The 22,148-nt window shown below is 42.6% G+C and overlaps 2 protein-coding genes across 3 annotated transcripts; one reads left to right on the top strand and one right to left on the bottom strand.

Moving 5' to 3' along the window:
- Positions 1-1,010: 1,010 nt before the first annotated feature.
- Positions 1,011-17,255, bottom strand: anapc2 (anaphase promoting complex subunit 2). 2 transcript variants are annotated; one of them, XM_083780192.1, is made up of 14 exons: positions 16,909-17,255; positions 16,028-16,283; positions 14,842-15,169; positions 14,211-14,343; positions 13,461-13,671; positions 12,737-12,856; positions 12,321-12,438; positions 11,607-11,785; positions 10,203-10,344; positions 9,983-10,058; positions 9,376-9,579; positions 8,879-9,011; positions 3,843-4,084; positions 1,011-2,875 (listed from the first exon to the last, which is right to left on the bottom strand). In XM_083780192.1, the coding sequence occupies exons 1-14, from the start codon at positions 17,017-17,019 to the stop codon at positions 2,666-2,668; spliced, it is 2,463 nt and encodes an 820-aa protein (XP_083636318.1). In that variant the 5' UTR covers positions 17,020-17,255; the 3' UTR covers positions 1,011-2,665. The 2 variants fall into 2 exon arrangements, with proteins under 2 accessions (XP_083636318.1, XP_083636319.1); XM_083780193.1 differs by having other exon boundaries at positions 12,321-12,399.
- LOC310869445 (E3 ubiquitin-protein ligase RNF170-like) lies at positions 4,762-5,313 on the top strand (the record flags this gene model as incomplete). The annotated part of the gene is made up of 1 exon (XM_083780195.1): positions 4,762-5,313. The coding sequence occupies one exon, from the start codon at positions 4,762-4,764 to the stop codon at positions 5,311-5,313; it is 552 nt and encodes a 183-aa protein (XP_083636321.1).
- Positions 17,256-22,148: the final 4,893 nt, after the last annotated feature.

The raw sequence follows: 22,148 nt of genomic DNA, 5'->3' as shown, positions 1-22,148 counted from the left end.
ATTGCAACATAATGAGAATAACATTATGGTCATGTGGTCAGCTGTAGCAAGTGTTCCTTTAAAGCATATTTGAAAGATAATTTATGTTGTGTTATATTAATGTGAGGTGGTAACATGTTCCAAAATGATATTGATCGATACATAACTGTTTGTTTAAGGAGGTTCGTTTTTGGAGCAGGGAGTGATAAATGACCGAGGCTTGCAATTCTGGTGTTATGATTATGTCTGTCACTCGATTTTAATAACTGTAACTGGCTTGATGGAGCCTGGAAATAGGCACATACAGTATAATGGCCCTACCACAACAAGGCATATACTACCACCATTAGATCTCCACATATGGAGCTGACCTGTTCTGACATTCCATATGTTGATCTGACCTCATCAAACCCTGTACACTCAAGATACGCTCCATATTATGGCCAGACCTCACCAAACCCTGTAAAGACACTGCCCCCGCTGCCACCCTTAGATCTCCATATATGGAGCTGACCCGTTCTGACATTCCATTATGTTGATCTGACCTAATGAAACCCTACACACTCAAGACACGCTCCATATATGGCATGTTCTATTCAAAAAACTGTTAGGCGATTTTTCATTCTGTGAATCCATAGTTGGTGTCTTTGAAGGCTGATAACAGCAACTAAGCTACCACTTGGGAACTGCTATCATGTTGAAATATTATCTATTTAAATAAATAAAACATTTGCCACCTTGAATGTCCCTCACTAGTGAAAATCCTGGTCTGAGCCCATGGACTATTTTAAGCAATAATTAAATCACCAAAGCACCAAATATAAATGCTGCAACCTGAGAAGGGAAAAAAAATACATCATTGTCTTCAGTGTGAATCAACTTCTTTATTTGTTTCTTCTTTTTTCGTTGTTATTATTATTGATGTCAGGTCAGCCATTTTGACAGCAAAGGAAAGGTTTCAAGGTGAACTTCACAGGGAATGTGTTCAGTTGATAGTGAGGGACAAGCATGCATGGCAGAGGCTCCAGGTGTGGATAGTAACAGTTTAATAGCAAAGCTTTATCGGTCTGTTATTACAGTGCAATACTGCCACCATTTGGTGGCCAGTTATACTGGTGTGATGTGCGCTGGCCTCAAAGTGGCACATCACGGTATGCTGCCTCCAGTTGACTGGACACTACAGGGCCTCGTGTGGGGAAAACGATGCGATTATATTGGCTGTCAGTGAGTTACAATACACGTGTAGACAGCACAATAGGTCTAATTATTAGGGTGTGATAATAATGGTACAGTTTTTGTTTTTGACCCAAACTGCACAGGACAGATTTATGTGACTGCTTACCTCCTTGGATATTTGTTTTCAGACAGGGAGACAAAACTTACAGACATTAATTACAGCAATGAGTATAAGTCCAGATATCAGGGAAATCGGTACACATTATCTTTACAGTCATGTGATCAAGATGGGTCAGATTGTTTATATTCTATGCTACGGTAAGACATTTGGCTATTAACAATGCACGCCCATAACAAGCGTTCCTGACCTGGTGGAGAGCACCCGGTGAACAGACCTGTGCTCTGAGGAGCACTTTTTCTAGTTTTGCTTCACACTGTAGTATGACAAAGTAGGGCCTTACGCAAAACAAAACATGAAAAGATTAAATGATTTACAAAAATAAAATAAAAAACAGCAATGATACGTAAATGAAACGTATTGATAGGTTCCATGTGTTAACGTTTATTTTTTAAAGAAATCTACATTGGTACCACATGTACTGTAGGTGCAGAACAATCGCTTTGTTCCTGGTTGTTGGTTCAGGGAGAGAACATGAACTCATACAAGCTTCAACTGTTTTAGCCACAAGAACCCTAGTGTCCCTATTATTGGGCAAACACTTTGCAAAAATAGATTTACAAGCTCAATGCATCACGCTGGGAGCTTGTAGATTAGCCATTTTTCAGCAGAGATTTGGTGTAGAGGGGAAACGAGGGGGTCGTCGGCAGACTCCAGTCAAAGTATATAGTAGGGTTAAACTTAGTGGTTAAGGCATTAGACAACTTTTGATGCTTTCACTCAAACTTTAGATGGGTTAAACTGGAACAGAAGTTCAATTCAAAAAGTCCTGGTGTATTTTGAGTCAATGCCTTTGTATTAGTTCAGCACTTGAAGTCTCCTTCCCACTCATTCATAGAATGGTAGATCCTGTCAAATTGTTCATTGGATAAATACAATTCCATTGGCTAAAACCTTTAACCAGGGAATGGTGTTTCACCTCTGCCATCTGACACATCTTCAACTCATGAGATCTTTCCAGTAAAACTGCAGTCATAGAACATTTGGCCAGTAGAACCTAAATACTTTATTCATCGTGTGATACATTCAAGACAAAAGAAAAGAGGAGGGGGGCCTAGTATAGACCCCTGGGGGACTCCGGTCAACGAAGTATAATAGGCTTTAAGTGGTTAAGGGGATTAGTTCTGGCTCACGGGTCTCTGGACATTCGGTGTGGAGTCGACAGACAGGGTCATGGATGAATCCATCAGCCTGAAGAACAGAACCGGTGTACGCACACGCGCGCACACACACAACCGCATCCTCCATCTTCGGATTCTTCTGAGAGCAGTCCTCATTTCAGTCCATTTGAAGTCCTTTCTCTGCCCCTCTGTCTTCCGTGGTGGTGGTTCCTCAGTTGGCCTTGGGTAGTCTGTATACGCCCGAGGTGGTCATCAGCTGGTGCTCTCTAACCTTCCTCTGGAGGAAAGCCTCCAGCTCATTGACGTCCATCTCCGTCACTACGGGCCCCGTGGACACGAACATCCGGAGCATGGTGTGGATGCGCTCCAGTGACATGCTCTCCAGGTTGGTCAGCATGGCCTGGATGTAAGCCCAGAACAACTGCACAGAAAACAGACAATGGAGTAGTTTATTTACCGTTAAATATCTGTGCCAGACCATTTAACACATGGAGTGCCGTGATTTTTTCAAATATTATTGCGACTGTAGGTCTCAGATTACTTTGAAAACCTGCAAAACCTGTCAGTCAATCCGGCACGCCTTGTGACACGCTGCATATATGGCCATCTCCATATATGAAGATCACGACACCGACCTCATCAAACCCTGGTTAGCCATACATGGAGAAGACTGGATCGTCACCTAGATTTGCATACAGTATATGGAGCCGGCCATATGGAGCCAGCCAGCCAACCCTTAGATCTCCATATATGGAGCTGACCTGTTCCGACATTCCATATGTTGATCTGACCTCATGAAACCCTGTACACTCAAGACAGGCTCCAGTACAGTATTAATTCCATATCTGACCCCCACTATGCCAAAAGCACCAGTGCTCGCCCAGCTGTCTGATGTCACCCAGGCGGATGTGTGCAGGTCGCTTGTACAGTATGTACACTTGTACAGTATTTGTTCAAATGTCGTTGGGACATGCCCACTAGTTCATTATGTAGCCTGGTTTGCCTGGTGGGTGGTGATCCACCTGAACTGAACTTCAGAAATCCTTTTAGAAATCCTAAATACAAAGGGAAGACATCATTGCACATAACCACACCAAGGGTTCTAATGAAGTTCTGTCACCTCATAAACACATGAAAAACTGGAAAAAATCACGGTGAAAAAACAGATTCATAATTCTACAAAAATAGATCTTTATATAATATATCACCTTATAACTGGTGTTAAAAGGTCTTACAGTAATTACAGTAGGAATAACCCAATTAAGAGCTTTATTTCCATTTTATATCAATTTATTTAGATACTTCAAAGCACTTACTGTGACTGAATCATGGCAAAGGTGTTTAGAAACTACTTGTGTGTGTGTGCACATGCACGCGTGTGGTCCCACCTGCAGTTTCTCCTCTCTCTGCTCTGACTGCGTTGTGGTGTTGGAGTCTCCCTCCTCGTCGCTGTCGATCAGCATCACTCCCCTGTCCAGCCTCTCCTTGGATGAGCCGGTCTCCAGCACAGAGTAGCGACTGCCCGACTCCTCTTTCAAGACGCCCTGCTGCTGCCACAGGGCCAGCTTCCTGTGAACCATCTCCTTAGGGACCCCCAGCTTTCCGCTCAACTCCTCCAGGGTCCAAGAACCTGACGCAAGCACACATCAAGCACAAGAGGAAGCAAGAGGAAAATGACAAATGAAAGAGGGGAGAGGAAACGTAACTACATGAACAGCAGAGATTTGGTATATAGGCAAAAATCACACCTGTGTGAAGTGAGGGGTGCTCTTATCATCATACATCATCATGATGTAAAATAGGCACTAAGTTCGGGTTGGTTTGTTCTTCACGCCCTCATCTCTGGTCCCACCCAGGGGTCCCACCCACGTGTTACTCCACATTTGGGCACGTTACTTGATGACGTAAGATGTGAGTCAGCTGGCCTAAATGTGACTACATTAGCTGGGGAAGGTTCAGACTGCCCCTCACCCGTCTGAGGAAGCATTGCTAACAGAGACGTCTCTGTTTTGCGTAGCAAGAAAGCCATCGGTGTGTGTGATGGAGCAGAGTCTTTGCAGCGGGTTGGACTGCCTGATCCCGGGTGAGGACATGCTCATCGAGGGAGTCAGCAACCAGGTGCTGGTTGCGGTGGTGCTCGCGCTCTTCGTTGTGCTCCTGGGAGCCTTACAGACTCTGCTGTACTGTACATGGCAGCAGAACATTCACCCCGAGAACCAGGAACATGTCCAAGCCGTCCGACAACAGCTCCGCTCAGAGCGGGATGAGAACCGTCCTTCAGAGGCCAGGCAGCGTTATTACACGGACATGTCCTGCCCTGTGTGTCTACAGCAGGCTATGCTGCCCGTGGAGACTAACTGCGGACACCTCTTCTGTGGCCCTTGTATCATAGCCTACTGGCGATATGGAACTTGGCTGGGGGCGATCAACTGCCCCATCTGCAGACAAACGGTGACGTTATTCTTCCCTCTCTTCCGCGAGAGTGACCCTTCCCCGCAGAGAGCCCAGGACGAGGAGGCGAGACCGCAGCTCATCCTCAGAGACGTCAACGACTACAACCGCAGGTTCTCTGGACAGCCACGATCTTTGATGGACAGGCTCAGGGACGTTCCTACCTTGCTCCGTCATGCTTTCAGAGAGTTGTTTACAGTGGGTGGATTGTCCTTGATATCCAGGATCCGGATATACCTATGTCTAGTCGGTGCATTCGCCTACCTAGTTTCACCAGTTGACTTCATTCCCGACGCTCTCTTCGACAACCTCCTGGGATTCATGGATGACATCATCGTCATCATTATTCTGTTTATTCACATCTCCATCATGTATAGAGCGGTGATAACACGGAGACTCGATGGCTGAAAGGTGCAGCATACTCCAAACCAAATAAAACCTTTAGCCGAACTGAACAAACTTAGAGCACTGTTTTTCAAAGTCTGGTCCGAGGCACACGAGGCATCTAAAGCTATCGTTACAGAACTGTAAGTCTGATGGAACAATTATTTTTTAATCTTTGGGACCGCAATCTTGCCAACTCCGGTCTGCTTGCCATCCGGATGCAGTTCTGCATTGGCTCAGGTTAGGATGTACCCCTGAGAGAGCATAAACACAACCTGTCACTGGAAAAGACCCCGTGTCTGAGAGTGTACAAATGGTTCTATTTGTACACTCAGTGGCTGGCTTGAACGAGTTGCTGTGTTGCTAGGCAGACTACCAAACGGGTGTGGTTTACCCTTCAGAACTTCACATTTGTGAAGTGAGGGGCACCCACTGTCGCTGCCACATGTCACAGGGGCATTCATTCATTGCAGATTCACTGCCACTATATACGTTATGAGACATGAATGCAGTGTGTTATTTATTATTGTATAAAACGGAACTAGTCACAAGATATATTTATATTGGCCACATGGCGTCTCATGTTGTCATTTAGTACCCTAAACAAACATTAAAGGTCCATAGACTTGGCTTCTGTTAAAAAAACTCTGTAGAGTGCTTTAAACAGTGCTTTAAACACTTGGCTGTCATATGACGTAATTTCGACTGGCTTACTAACTTATAGGGAAGTAACTTATAGGGAAACGTAGCCTCGGTCCCAGGCTTACTCATCTGCAAAGAGAAAAGCCTGGTCACAACCTAAGGCAGAGACGCTATCGACAGAAGTGTCAGTCCGGAACATCCGTCAGATGTATTTCCCCTGGATACGATATTATTCCGACCAATCACAACACTGGTTTCATTCACGGAGAATGTAAACTGATTTGTAAAGCATCAACATCATTTCCTGGAGCGGTACTGTACTTCCGCCAAAATCCTGCAACTTCCGCCCAAAACAAATGATACAGTGTAGGTCTTGCCCAGTGTGAGGGAAACACACTACCGTCCAGGCACTTGATGTTAAATGGCTGGTATTCCAAACAGTCTTCACATAATGTTATGCTGGATAAAATAATCAATTTATCCAATAATAAAGTTTCGTATTGACCATTTTTGGTTAACTTTTAAAATGAATTTTAAAATGAATGTACCATTGCAGCCTTTTCTTCTCTTGAGTTTGGTATCACTCATTCAGTAATATCTCAAATTCTCAATGCATATCAATTTATTGTATCTTGACTTGAACAGGTAAAGACCGGCCACATGGGAAGGTCATTTTTCAGGTCCGAGAACTGAAAAATTAACTCCATATTTGGACACGACTGATCATACATTGATGTGAGATGTGAGGCAGCTCTGCTTAAATGCGACTACACATAATGTGAGGAAAGAGGATTTGCTTTACAAGGCAAGAAAAGAAGGCCATCGGTATGTGCGATGGAACCAGTCTTTGTGGTGTGTTGGACTGCATGATCCAGGATGAGGACATGCTCATTGAGGGAGTCAGCAGCAGCCAGGTGCTGGTGATGCTCGTTCTCTTTGCTGTGCTCCTGGGAGCCTTACAGACTCTGCTGTACAGTACATGGCAGCAGAAACACGTCCGAGACGCTCGGCTCAGAGCAGGATGAGAACCCTTCTTCAGAGGCCAGGTAGTGTTATCACACGGACAGGGTATGATGATGAGATCATCATCACACATCAGCCAATCAAAGCCTTCGACTCCGTGCCCACACGGACACACACAAAGCTGCGCATAGGCCACTCAAAAATAGCATGCTTAACATTTGTGGTCAAGAAAAAAGTCTATATCAGTCACAGAGGTTTGACTGTATAAGGTGGCATGTCTGATAAAACAATGACTATCAAATATCTAAATACTGAAACAAGCAACTAAAAATGGTCTGGGGTGCACAAAGGCCCAAGGAGAGTAGTTTGAAAGTGAAATACTCTATCCCTGTTTAGGCTTGATTTATACTTGCATGTGGGCTGTGGCTGTCACGCACCAAAAATAGCCAACATATAACATTTTAGAGCTTCTAGATCAGCTAGTTTTGGCTAACTAATCAACTATCTATCATAACTATAACTATCATCATATGCATCTAAAGTTGCTTTTGAGCTCATATCATCAGTTTAGCCAATAAGGTTTTGTACCGCCCATGTTTGGTTAACTTTTAAATGAATGTACCATTGCAACCATTTCTTCTCTTGAGTTTGGTATCAGGGTCATTCAATAATATCTCAATGTGCATATCAGTTTATAGTAACTTGCAGCGATTTACATCTGAAGACCGGTGCCACATGGGAAGGTCATTTTTCAGTAGGGGTGGGACGATTCACATACCTCCCGATTCGATACGATATCGATACCTAGGGTGCTGATCCTATTTATATATTGATCTATATTACGATTTATTGCGATTTTTCCACAAGTTACTATACTTTTATTATACTTGAAGTACATTTTACAATTCTAAACAATAGACCATGAAAAGTTCAATCTTACTAGAACATGTTATAACAATTTCAAGGAATATAGACGCACACACACACGCACGCACACACAGTCAAGTGCAAGTCCCGGTGATGACGGCAGCTTTGCAGCTTGGAAATATAAACATTATTTTGAATTTGTGGAGAATAAAATGAAGAAATAACAAATTGTGGTCAAATGTAAACTGTGTATATCTTGTTGTATTTGTTGTATTTTTCCACTACATTTCATAATGATAATTGCTTAGCAGAGTTCAGTGATGCAAATGCATGTCAAGTTGATCTACAGATTGTATTATTCTCATAACAGTACTGAAATTAGCCCTTTTTTCAAGTAACTAAGTTACTTTTCTTACCGGTTTTCAGTAACTAGCACAACACTGCCTACAACTGATGTAGGGTTAAGGTCATTACACACTGGCGAATTAGCGACGCGATGCGAATAAGCGATCTGAAAATGCGAAATATTGCATGTTGCAGTTCGCCTGCGAATCTCTGCAAAATACGACACCAGAGCGAACAAATAAAAGCGAAAACGGTCGCATTTTCGCACATTCGCCACTGATGTGGAAGCTTGCATGGACTTCAATTGGGTTTTTTTTAATGCGAATTATTCGCACGAATATATCGCGTCGCTAATTCGCCAGTGTGTAATGACCTTTAGCCTGGGCAGTATTCCTTTTTGGGTTTATGATCCGGTCGGGAGCGGATGATATCGTTACATCACGTAACGTTGTTTGTAGTCATTGTTTTGTAGTCATCAGGCAGGAACCATCAATCTGGAACTTCCTTTCCCTCAAACCAATTTTTTCCCAATAAAAGCCGCAGGTTTGAGGGAAAGGAAGTTCCAGATTGATGGTTCCGGCCAGTTGACTACAAAACAAAGACTACAACATGATGTAACGATATCATCCGCTCTCGACTGGATCATACGGCAATTTTGTTACACAGACAAGGCTTTCCTCCGAGGTGGAAAGCCTGGTGAAGCGAGGTTAATGTAGGATAAACCCACTATAAACTCAGATGTGAAGATCGTTGCTCGTGAACAGATACTGACTTTTGTCCTGGAAGTGCAGGATGATGGCAGCGTGGATGGGAGACACGGTGAGGTTGGTGAGCACTCTGTCCTCCAGTTCCACGTCCAGCGTCACTGAACCCAGGAGGGGCTTCCAGCTCAGCGTCCTCATAGCCTGGAGACAGACAGACAAACATACATACATAACACATGGAAAGAAAAATAAACCTTGTTTACACACACCTGTTGCACACTGTGACTTGCATTAAAGCCCTTTAGGGGGACCACTTCCCAAGTTTTCCTGTTGCCATTTAGGCCTGCCGCAATTAATCTCCGGACCGGCATTATTTGAGCTGATAGAAATGACTGCATAATCGTTAGAATGGTTTCCATTCATCTGTAAAAAAGCTGGATGAAATGAAATAAGTCATATTTATTCATCATCTATGCTCCATAAATGATCCCGTTTAAAGCTCCACTAAACTTTTCTTTAGTGAATACACAACTGAGTGTTACAAGAGTGCAGCCTTGTCCCAAACCTTGAGCTTCTCATAGCGGTGCGTATAGGCCTCCATGGCCTGGGAGACGGGTGGAGGCAGCTCCATCTTCTCCTCCTTCAGCTGGGGCCAGAACTCCGAGGACAGGATCATGGCCGACAGGGCCAGCGGCGGCTGTTCCTCCTCCCCGAGGCGTGCCTCCTCCTCGCGGATGTTGCTGTTGATCCTCCTGGAGTCTGCTACATCCTGGAAGACAACGAGAGACTACTGTATTTTCTGTTTTCTGTTATTGTGGGGAAAAGCTTTCACTGAAAATAGTTGCATCGCAATGTGAGCTTGTCGATGCTGGAGTTTGTGTGATTAACATCTTGCCTACGATATCGCCATGCCTTTTGTGTATTCATAACTACTTTATATCTAAAACAACGGCCACCTTTGTTTCTGGCCTTTAACTTAACAATTAATCTACAATTAGGGATAACTTGTACCTCGTCTTTAGCCTGACCACATTTATAGCTGGTGTTAAAAAAAACGTTATAAACCTGATATAGGAATCTGTCTGCAATGTGTATCTGTGTTAGTATTAGTAACAATTCATGCAGACTGTGTGAGTGACACCAGCTTAAACGAAATAAGACAGTTGGCTCACCTTCAGCATGACCTCACAGAAGTGCATGTGGGACTCCCCGAACCTCAGCTTCAGTAACTCCACATTACGGATCTCCCTAAAGCCAAATAGGGAGATGGAAAAACACAACTCAATCCTGAATCCTTAGTCCTCCTCACAACGCAAACAAAACTGAAACCTTTTGGGGAAGGGGGGGGGGGGGACACACACCAACATTTCCCGTTTCTGCACAGCAGTATACCTAGCGGTGTTGTAGTTGAGCTGGAGCAGCAGCCTGTCAGCCAGGACGGTCCTGTACTCATCGATGAAGATCTCCTTACTGCCATAGATGCTGACCAGCAGGCTGATGATGTCAGAGGAGCGACGCTTGGAGCCTGTCTTATCTGACACCAAAAGACAAGTAAACATGTCGTCTTTTATAAATTATTGCCCTATTTTACACGTTGTTGTATGACAATAGTCAATCTACCAGCTCACAACATGTGATGTAAACTATTTTTCAAATAGATTTGCCTCTAATGACATGCCCAAAATACAAACACCAGGTTTAAAGTGGTTAGGTCTGCTTGTGAGCTTTATAGATAATATGTAACCAATGAAATTTAACCAATGAAGCATTCACGAGTAGACAGATGATCAGAGATCTCCACCAGTCCACCTACCGAAACATTTGTGGGAATCTAAATAAAATGTGTCGGCTAGAACAGTAGCGAGAACATTGGGCAGACAATTGCGGAGTAGGGCGTGTAAACATAAATTAAGCAATAAGCCACGAGAGGTCTCAGGTTACCGGGTATTTTACACTGGCCGGGGGCGTAGGGGTCTTCTACCTCCCAGCCAGTGTAAAATACCCGGTAAGCTGGGGCCTCGAGTGGTGAAATTTACACCGGTCACGTGAAGGTAACCAGCCAATCAGAATGAAGTATTGGGACTACCCGAATTTACATTAGAACATGAAAAAGCTGTTCTTCTGTTCAAATCCAGACTCAAGATGCACCATGCGTTCATCTCGTACTACGCTACATGTACGGTAAGCCAGTGGTTCTCAAAGTGGGGTCCGGGGTTCCCTAGGGTCCTTGAGGGGGTTCTAGGGGGCCCCCAGCTAAATGATAGTTAGGAACCCAATGGACCCTTATGGGACTGTAACTCAGAGAGTGTACACATGGTTACTAAATGGACCTGTACACTCTCAACTCAGAGTTAAATTAACATACATTTTACAATATAAATTGGGGTTCCAGAGATAGAAATGCCATTAAATGGGGGTCCGTAGCTTCATGCAGGTCAAACTGAAAGTAGCCTCGGAAACCCAGACGTTTTTATTTCCAGGGAGGAAAAAAAATGTCTGGGTCCGAGTCCACTTCAATTCGGCATAGAGTAGCGCAAACGTCGATCACTCTCTGCTGATTTCGGATTGTCTGCATCTTTTCGGGAGCTGCCTATGCCATAGAAAGCGTAGGTGGACCCCAGGCTAAACTGAAAGAGACTCCTTGAAATACAAATGTTTGAGAGCCCTTAACATCTTCTCTAATGACAACCTTGACATAGCTTTTCAAATGGGGGTCCACAGGCTAATAAGTGTCAATTTGGGGGTCCGTGACGTGAAAGAGTTTGAGAACCACTGCAGTAGGCCCTGTGTACTGACCAGTGATGGCGTCGGTGGGGTCTGGGCACCACTCCTCCGGGTCGCTGCCCTCGTCGTCGCTGTCCTGCATCTCCAGGGTGACGGGGTCGGCCCGAGACAGCTCATTGGCCAGGTCGTTGCAGCCCTCTGCGTCGCCCGTCAGGCCGGCGACGATCTGTCTGACCGTGTCGTCTCGCGTCCTACACACACGCGCGCACGCACACACCCATACACACGTCAACGTTACGGCACACAACATAAAGTACTGCAATCACCTGCTAAAGGTGATATACTTCGCTGTATGACTTGTGGTGGTTAAACCACCTTATTACAGTCATGAACTTATAACATGTCATGACTCATGTCACCTCACCTGACTTGGAGAGTAGGTATTTACTCGAGAGCCTAAACATGTTCCCCAGCTAGTTGCATTTAAAGTCAGAACAAGCATGTTTGCATCGGTGGCAAGGAAAAGCTCCCCTTTAACAAGAAACCTCAGGCAGAACCATTCTATGGTCGGATTATGCCTCCTGGTTTTGGGGGAGGGCAGGGCTTTTCAGAGTAAAATCTGCCATATCTGCGGGCACTCTAGTGCCTATATTTTGTTGCTGGCGCATCCGTTGTGTTAATATATATAAATGTGAAGTCTGGCACGGTTGTCCAATCTATCCATCCAGCAGCTCAACAAATTCAGTTGAGAGCTAGTGTCACAGACAGACACTATGGCTGAAATACCTGAGATACTTGCGAATGGGCAGGCAAGCCACCTGTAGAATGACCATGGATGGATCCAGCTCTCTGAGGGCCTTGATTGCTGAGATGTACACGGTGAGAATGTCAGTCGTGTGGACTCCTGAGGTCAGTTGACACAACAAGACACAGTATAAGAAGAAAAACTCTCCCTTTGTCCCAGCAGTACCAGTCATATCCTACCCATACACAGTAAACAGCTAAATCTTCAGTGTTAATTCAACTCTGAGTGTGTGTGTGTGTGTGTGTGTGTGTGTGTGTGTGTGTGTGTGTGTGTGTGTGTGTGTGTGCACATTTGTACATACTCAAGAGTTACAAAAATGGATACAATAACTCAGAAGAGGATTTTACTGTGTATAGTGTCTGTTTAATGGAGCACATTGTCCCATGACAAAACTGACCAGGGTGCAAGAGACGACTCTCGAAAGCCGATTTCAGCGAGGTGAGGAGCTGCTGCCTCTGATTGGTTCTCTCCAGGCAGAACTTCAGGTCTTCAATGGCCGGCTTTGACTCTGGGAAATCTGACATGTAAATGTAGACAGTGAGCTCATGCAGACGTACAACTGTAAAATGACATAGATAACGTCCCTTCGATCCTACAGTAGATACTTAAAATATATATAACAAAAATAAATTAGAGGTAGCTTTTTTCTATTATGTCTGAATTCTAGGTATGATCAAATATAATATTTATTGTATGTATATTTATTAAAAAGTAATTACATTTTTTCAGCTGTTCCCTCCTATTTTGAGGGGCTCTTCTATACACAGGTTTAATGTTTGTCTTTAGTTCAAAGTTTGTTTAGTAAAAGCATCGACAATAAAGGGAAAATTTACATCATCTTTATTGTTAATGGCGTTTAATGTTCGTTGTTGGCAACGTTTGTTTTACATCATCCTTACATCACCTAATCAACATTAGTTAGACTTTAATATATTAGCGCCCCTCACTTCACACCGGTGTGATTTTTAAACCAGGAATTGCTTGTGAAAAACCTATATGTGGTTACACCTTTTAATTCGGAACAGCTTCTGTGTCACATTAGTTGTTGCTAACTTGCTATACAAGTTGAAAACATGGGAGGGGGGGGGGGGGGATTCCCGCATTCATTTTAGATGTCTGACCTCTGATGATGCTGAAGAGCTCGTCGATCCTCATGTTGACGTAGATCCTGCAGAAGAACTGGTGCATGTGACACCTCCAGTGCTGCAGCACGGCACTGGTAGGCCTGCCCGCCGCCGCCTCACCGCCGGGAGACGCGAGCACCACGTCTCCCCCGCTGCTCACCTTGCTGCTGAACACTCTGCTCAGCCAGCCCAGCACCAGTTCCAGCCACTGGTCACACACACGGGAGGCGTTTATAGACAGAGATAAGGTGGCCTTTTCTGATGACATCGGTATCGGCAATTATGTTTACAACGTTGCTGCCAGGCAAAAACCTCTTATCTCCATATTCAAACTGTTTGTGTAATTAACGCCCTACTTTCTTGATCACACAGTGGCACACAAATGTATCAAAAGTAGCAGATCCGCATTTTGAGCTTATTGTTAGATGTGCTACTTTTGCGATGTTTATTATTATATATATCCTGAAAGGTTTTGGGGGTTTCCGCCCAACAGTTTTGACTGATATTTTGCATAATTTGCACAATCTTGAATAGAATTTGAAAAATATTTAACTACAATCTCACAATCTCCCCTTTTAGAAGATGAATAGGTGGAGATAAATATGACTCATGGAACTTATGTAACTAAAAAAATGAACTAACTAATTAAGAAATAGATATATTAATGTTATAGTCATTCAAATCTTAGTGTTTTGACAATTATTCAGCGGCCCGAGAACAGCTGAGGTGAAGCAATAAGAGATTTACCTCCTGGAAGTCGAGCAGAAAGGAGCGCTCATACTCTCCTCTGCAATGCTGCTCCATGCGTTGCTCAATCAGCTTGTGGAGGATGGCTGTCACTGCTTCAGAGCTCACCCTCTCTAACAGCTGCAGCCTGGACCTGCAAGCACACCAAGCAGAATGCACAGTTCAATCCTCAAGAAAATGTATTTTCAGGCAACTAAAGAGCTAGAGAGAAAGGGAGACTCGTTACTGAACAAACTCTCCATAGCAATGACCTAAATATAAAACTTGTTAATACTAATAATTTATCTCTGAGAATGTACACGTGTGCCAAATGGAGCCGTTGGTGGACCTGTTTCAGGGGCAACCATAAAGGTGCCCTGTTTAAATTAAATCAGAAAATATTTAAACCACAGTGAGATAACTGCTAGAATAGAATCCATGGTCCTAGCATTTCCCTAGTCTTACTAAGCCAGATGATCATCTGTGCATACTGATACATCAACATTTAAAAACAAACTGCATTGCAGAACTAATGCGAAGACATATTGTGACAGACTGGTGTTCAAAGTAGCGGATTGCTAGCGCTGGTTTTCACTGCTGTTGAAGCCCCAGCTCCGAATTAACAAAGAAAACAAAATGTGAACACACTCACAGTATCCGGCTGAGCTCCTGCAGTTGACCCAGGGCGTCCTGACACCAGCACTGCTGGGTCGGGATGCCACATCCGGCACACACCGCCGCCGCCACGTCCGGTCCCTCCGCCCCGTCCTCTGCTTCGGTGGCGCTCCCCTCCTGGCTCATGTGCACGGAGAAGGTCCTGCTGTAGAACTCCAGCACGCGCTCCTGGAGCATGGTGGAGCTGGAGAAGAGGAGGAGGGCCCTGATGACGGTGAAGGCCCGCTCCCTGAGGCCCCTGACCCCAGGGCCACACAGGCCGCCGCGGCCCTTGTCCTGCCAGGCGCCCAGCCTCTCTAGACCTCCTGGGAGAAAGAGCGAGGGGGGGTTTATTTCTTTATTAAGTCTTTTGTGGGGTGCTCCTACATTTAAATTACATTTGAGCCATTCAGAACAGTGGTTCTTGTCTAGGACCCCCAATTGATAGGATTTTTGCTGTTAATTAGATGTTGTAATATCTGTCTATACCTATACTGTAGGTGGGACATAGTGAAACCTATGATGTGAATAGTCATTCTAAATAATACATTCTCTCCTTGGGATAATGTCTACTACTAAATAATGTGGAATTAAACTGTTCCTCATTTTGCTGGAGACCCTGTGGAACCCCCTTAAGGAGGCCTGGGGTCATTGGACTCCACTTTGAGAACCACTGACAGAAAATTCATAGATTAGAGATAAATAGAGAATAGACTTAAAAGTCAAGACAAACAGTATCACAGCAGTACTGCTTTGTCAGACTATTCACATGTAACTACCGGTAATAGTCACAGTTGTATCTCCATCGTTCATCTTCTTTAATATTTTTTCCATAATTGAATGCCCTTATATTATACATAAGACGGACACTCAAAAGTAGCAAAAATAGCTGGAAACTCAAGCTTGCGGATCTGCTATTTTAGAAATAATATGAACATTTTCACACATACGCAAAATAGGGACACCAGACCAGATTGAAAGTGGTCAAGTCTGTGGGTTTTATAAATATGTAACCAATGAAAGGTACAGTATAATAAGAGCTTGTCACTAAATAATAACTACATTAGATCCATTATATTTCCTGAAAAGTAACAGTGTGTACTGTGTAGTCTACTTTTACCCGTACAGCCCTGGGCCTATGTACAGAGCCATCATAATGTGTCCTATAGGGTGGAGTTACTTGCCTAGGAATGGTTCTAATCTGTCCAGCAGGGTTTGAAAGGCAGTGAGGAGAACCTGAGCCCGGTCTCTCTCATTCACTTCGTTCTCTGGCTGTTTGAGTCCGGCCCAGAACTCCGGGGCCACAGCGCTGGTCAGCCTCGTCTGCAAGGTCTCCAGGAGCCAGGCCCCGAGAAACTGACCCAGGCCCCTGGAACTGAGCAGGACCAGAGACTCCGTGAGAGACTCATCGTCCGACACAGACAAGTCAGTGCCGGACACCTAAAACAACCGTGGAAAAGAAAAATCATTGACTGTAGGCTATACTACTTGTTTAAGTGTACAAATGGAACCATTTCTAGTACAGTCTCTGAGTTTTTAGTCTTTAGCCCTGGGGAAGACCGCTTCAGGTCAAAACATGTTGGGATTGTATTAAATAAACAAAAGGCTGCTGTTCCCTGTTTTAACCTTTTTTATCTGATGTTTTATCCCGTCTGATCCAGCCAGGAGCACCTTTTACTGTTTTAACTTTTTTTGTTTTACTCAGGTGAGCATAAATATTACACCTATTTGATCCCGCAAGGGAATTTGGTTTTCAGCTTCACCCAGCTGATAGCTATAACCAAGTGGTCAGACTTGAGGTCTTGAGCACAGGGGGGATGCAGTTAGGGGTTGTGTCTTGCCTTCTGTTTCCCAGGTGGGCTCTCTACCCCTTTGTACAGTAGTATCCATTTGATTCCATTTGTACAGTCTCAGTCAGACACTTAGTCAGAATTACAAATGCATATTTGTTCAGTCTCATTATAATGAGACTGAACAAATATGTAAAAAAATTAATTATGTAACTATAGTTACATAATTATTAGGGGTGATCATTCACATAATGATTATCATTTACCCTACTCACCAGAGCAGCAATAACAGTCTCCCAGGCTTTAGGTACATCTTGGGCGGTCGAAAATGACATTTCTGTGGCATCTTCTGAATCCATCATACTGTCTTCCATTGCACTCTGCATTCTGTAAAGAACAACGTTGTGATGAAAAGCGTCTAGCTATGGACACATTGCGGTTAATAACTTAATATTAACACATGAAGTCGTTTAAATTCGCCACCTAAAGCCTTCTAAGGGCTCTACGTTATGGTCATTACTACCGATGTTGAAATTAAATAATACATGTATTTGTTTTGTTATAATATCCATGAACACTGTAAACCTAAGCTGTAAACTCAACTACGACTTGCTGCTTTACGTTGTCGCGCTCTCCTTTCACTTCTTCTACCCTTTCTGTGTTGTGTTGGCAACCAAAATGTTACATTACCACCACCTGCTGGAAATGAATAGAATAGAATAGAATAGAATAGAATAGAACAGTGTGTGTGTGTGTGTGTGTGTGTGTGTGTGTGTGTGTGTGTGTGTGTGTGTGTGTGTGTGTGTGTGTGTGTGTGTGTGTGTGTGTGTGTGTGTGTGTGTGTGTGTGTGTGTGTGTGTCACTTAAGTTGTCTTGTGGAACTAAGGGAAGACATACAGTCCAATATCATATTAATTAAACAGCTAATTGTGCGTGAATCAAACATCGCATGGAAAGCTCACGGTGACGTACACAGCAATTAAGGTAGTAGTGTGTAAAATTGTTTATTTGTTTATTTTAAAATGATCCCCATTGGCCATTAGCTGTCATGGCAATCAGCTTCCCATATAGATAGTTGTCTTGTCTGGCTACTACGCGAGACTACCTTGGCTTGAAGCATGAGTACAACGGTACAACCCAACCCATACATACTCTAAACCAGGTACAACCTGGGACCGAGGAGTCAATCTGTCATCGGCAAATAAAGGAAAAACAAAACAGCGCTCCCTATTTTGAATTTAACCGTAACACACGTACGCACACACACACACACACACACACACACACACACACACACACACACACACACACACACACACACACGCACACGCACGCACGCACGCACGCACACACACACACACACACACACACACACACACACACACACACACACACACACACACACACACACGCACTGTAGTCTGTAGTCTGTAGTGTGGCATTTGTAACATACATTGTAATATTTTTTACGTAACTTACATTGTTACTTAAAAACAACCGCTAACGGAAGGTAATTTATTTAAATATAAATAACATTAAATAATAGAAATAATAATATTTATTATAAATAATATTTTTCAACCAACCGCATCCAGATTAGGGGGGGGCTTTCCACCTTGAACGTCTCACGTCATATTAGGGGCGGGCACAACAGCTTGGCGGCTTCCCTGATTGGCCAACCCAAACTGTCGGCCTCGGATTGGCCGAGCCGTGTAACACTGTACAATTAAACGTAGAACCGCGCGGTTTAAACCTTCAGTGTTCATCGCAATACTCGAATAGCTCCCACGGAATTGTTTTCGCTGAGCTAACTAGCAGCCGTTTACTAGTATCATGGGTCACTGTGGAAGTAAACCCCGCCGTCTGACTCCTCCTGACCGTCGGCGTCACACGACCACCGTCCGGTCCGTCTCACCACCACCGTTGGTTCGGTTGGTACCGTTTGTTCAGGTAAGTGTCCGACCGGTCGACCTAGGACTAGGTTTTTAACGAGAAATTGACATGAATTCGTTTGAAATGCATTGTGTTTGTTGTATATTAGTACTCACTTTACTGACATGTTCATCAGTGTCAGTTAAAGATTAATTACACTTTGGTTATCGTCGAGAAATTGACATGAATTCGTTTGAAATGCATTGTGTTTGTTGTATATTAGTAGCCTACTCACTTTACTGACATGTTCATCAGTGTCAGTTAAAGATTAATTACACTTTGGTTATCGTCGAGAAATTGACATGAATTCGTTTGAAATGCATTGTGTTTGTTGTATATTAGTAGCCTACTCACTTTACTGACATGTTCATCAGTGTCAGTTAAAGATTAATTACACTTTGGTTATCGTCGATAAATTGACATGAATTCGTTTGAAATGCATTGTGTTTGTTGTATATTAGTAGCCTACTCACTTTACTGACATGTTCATCAGTGTCAGTTAAAGATTAATTACACTTTGGTTATCGTCGTGTTACCGTGTACCTCTTGCTTGCTAATATTGAGGAGATGTAATGTACGTTACATATGTTACATTTCATTTAGAGCACTTGAATTGAATATTACTGTAGACCTACTTTTCAAACGGACATGCAATTGTCACGTTTGACTCAAAATAGTGTAGTTACACACTTACAGGGAAGAATCAGGGATGCACACGCAGATTAGACACTATGGACGTTTGTGTCGTATACATGCAGAAACGGTTTATCTCTACGCTCATTCTGTAGATCTCGGAGCTACAGAATGAGCGCAGTGCTGAGGGAACATAATACTAGCCTAGGGTTAGGTTAGTGTTTGAGGTAGATTGTCGGTCTAATGACAGCCATGGTAACTTCAACCAAAACATTGATGAGAACTCCACATTGCTGTTAACGGTTAAAACGTGATTCAAATAAAAATATTCTCCCTAACTGTACGAATATTAAGCACATATACAAAAACTATAAAACTATTTTAAAAAAAACTATAAAACTATACAGTACACCACTAAAAGTACAGCATCACATGATATTAATCAGTAAGCATGTATTTACGTGTATTATGTTTAAAAGGAAATATGGTCTTAAATCAGGTTAATACAGGGAAGAAATGATAATTAATAATATTCTGTTTATTTTCCAGGTGGATTTCAAGGACAATGTGCTACCTCCAGCCCAACACAACCTACAGTGGCATGCAATGGGCGGTGGTTCTTCAGCGGAGACCAGGCCTACTAGTATTAGTACTACTAGTACTTTTATGCCAGTCTGCACAGTGCCTGTCATAGACCCACCACAACATTTTGCAGATGTAAGTGTTGACTTATTTAGTTTTACAAAGAAAGGACCATGAGTGTAGTGTGTTTGTGTTGTATTCACTATAACATTACATATACACTATAACATGCTCATTGGCATGTTAAAGAAAAAATTACACTTTGGTAAAGGTTTGTGTATAGGTACCTTTTGCAAGGAATGTGTAACTCCAAATACTGATGACATCTTCAGTAGTTGCTCTGTTTATTAAAACCTGATAATTCAAAATATTGCATGGTGAAACAGTTCTCAGACAGTAACTCTTTTAGAACACAATGCGAAGTGGATTCTGACATGTAGCATTACAAAACTACTGAATTTGTTACAACCCAAACCTCTGCCAAAGTGTCATCTAACACTATACTATAGTGTTAGATGTGTTGATTAACATCAAGAATAAATGACATAATAAGTGCAACAGTACATGTACACTATCACATAGTAGCCTATAATCAGTAAATATGAATTCACATGCATTTTTGTTACCTTGTCTTTTTAATTACCTGCTCTACACTATATAGTCTTAAATGAAGTTAATCTGAGATGAATATTTAATAATAACATTATTCTGTTTAATTTCCAGTTTACTATCATGGGTCACGGTGGAAGCAAACCCCGTCGGACTCCTCCTGGCCGTCACACGACCACCGTCTCACCACCACCGTTGGTACCGTTTGTTCAGGTAAGCGTCCGACCGGTCGACCTAGGACTAGGGTTTTAACGAGAAATTGACATGAATTCGTTTGAAATGCATTGTGTACTCACTTTACTGACATGTTTGTCAGTTAAAGATAAATTACTCTTGCTTGCTAATATTGAGGAGATGTAATGTACGTTACATTTCATTTAATTTTATTCAAAATAGTGTAGTTACACTTACAGGGAATCGGGGATGCACACACAGATTAGACACTGGACGTTGCCCATTAACATCAAGAATAAATGACATAACAAGTGCAACAGTACATGTACACTATCACATAGTAGCCTATAATCAGTAAATATTAATTCACATGCATTTTTGTTACCCTGTATTTTTAATTACCTGCTCTACACTATATAGGGTCTTACATGAAGTTAATCTGAGATGAATATTTAATAATAACAATATTCTGTTTAATTTCTAGGTGAAATCCTACAACCCCAACATCCCACACAGTCACAACCTCTTCAAAGATGAGTCTGACGACGGTTATAGCTCTCTGGAGAGAGAGTCTTTACAGCCAAAGAGGATCCCCAGATTCTCCACCCCTGAAGTCTGTGACTATGTGCTTTCTATGAACTCCAAAGACACTTTGAACATACTGTACATAGCAAAAGAACTATACACACACACACACACCCACCCTGAGAGACAATATGGAGAAGAAAAGCTAAAAGCACAGAGATGAAACTGGTGCTGCTTTGGAGCTTTTCATCAAGAACAGGACGTGACATTTTTGTTTTTTTAGTACAAATTATTATTTTATTTTATTATTATTATTAGTTATTATTATCAGTTTTTCAATGTATTTCAATTCTCAATTATTTGTTTCAAAGGTTATGTGAATCATTGTGTAATCATTTGTATATATTGTATATAGTTAAAAAACTATTGATTGTTTCACTATCATTAAATATAAAATAAAAGTTTTGGGGTCGTAGTTAATTTATTCACATTAATATCCCAGCATAATTCATATAATATTAATGTTAGATCTAAGGTACAAGCGATCACTGTGCTGTCATATTAGAAGTAGTGCCAGTATTAGGGTCGAATATAATTGACACAGTGACCAATGTGCCTCCATTTGGAATGATCGAAATTAAATTGTAAATATATATAAATGTGTAATGGGGCCATAACTGAATGAGTAAAGATGCCGTCTGAGAAACAAGGTTTGTAGTTAGGATGGGTAAATGCAGATAATACACTTCATGTGCAAAGAAGGCAGCTAGTCCACGCACAAATATCCCAGTGCCAAGATAAGGAAACAGCAAACTGACTTTCAAAGCTACATGCCATTATAGAGAGAAAGGTGGTGAATAAAAATGGAAAGGACAAAAACTGTTTTTAATTATAACCTGATGCTTGTAGTACAAGCATCAAGGCATTAGGTTATAATTAAAAACTCATTGGGGTACAAGCCTTGTACCCCAATGGTGTTGATATAGAACCATATTTCATTATTAAAGTAGTCTGAACATTTAAGGTACAATTCCCGGTTTAAGGGATAAAAAAGAATGAC

The sequence above is a fragment of the Protomyctophum parallelum genome, assembly GCF_964188405.1.
Source record: "Protomyctophum parallelum genome assembly, chromosome: 13".
Taxonomy (NCBI): domain Eukaryota; kingdom Metazoa; phylum Chordata; class Actinopteri; order Myctophiformes; family Myctophidae; genus Protomyctophum; species Protomyctophum parallelum.
The sequence above is the reverse complement of the archived record's forward strand: the minus strand, read 5'-3'. Positions and strand labels throughout refer to the sequence as shown.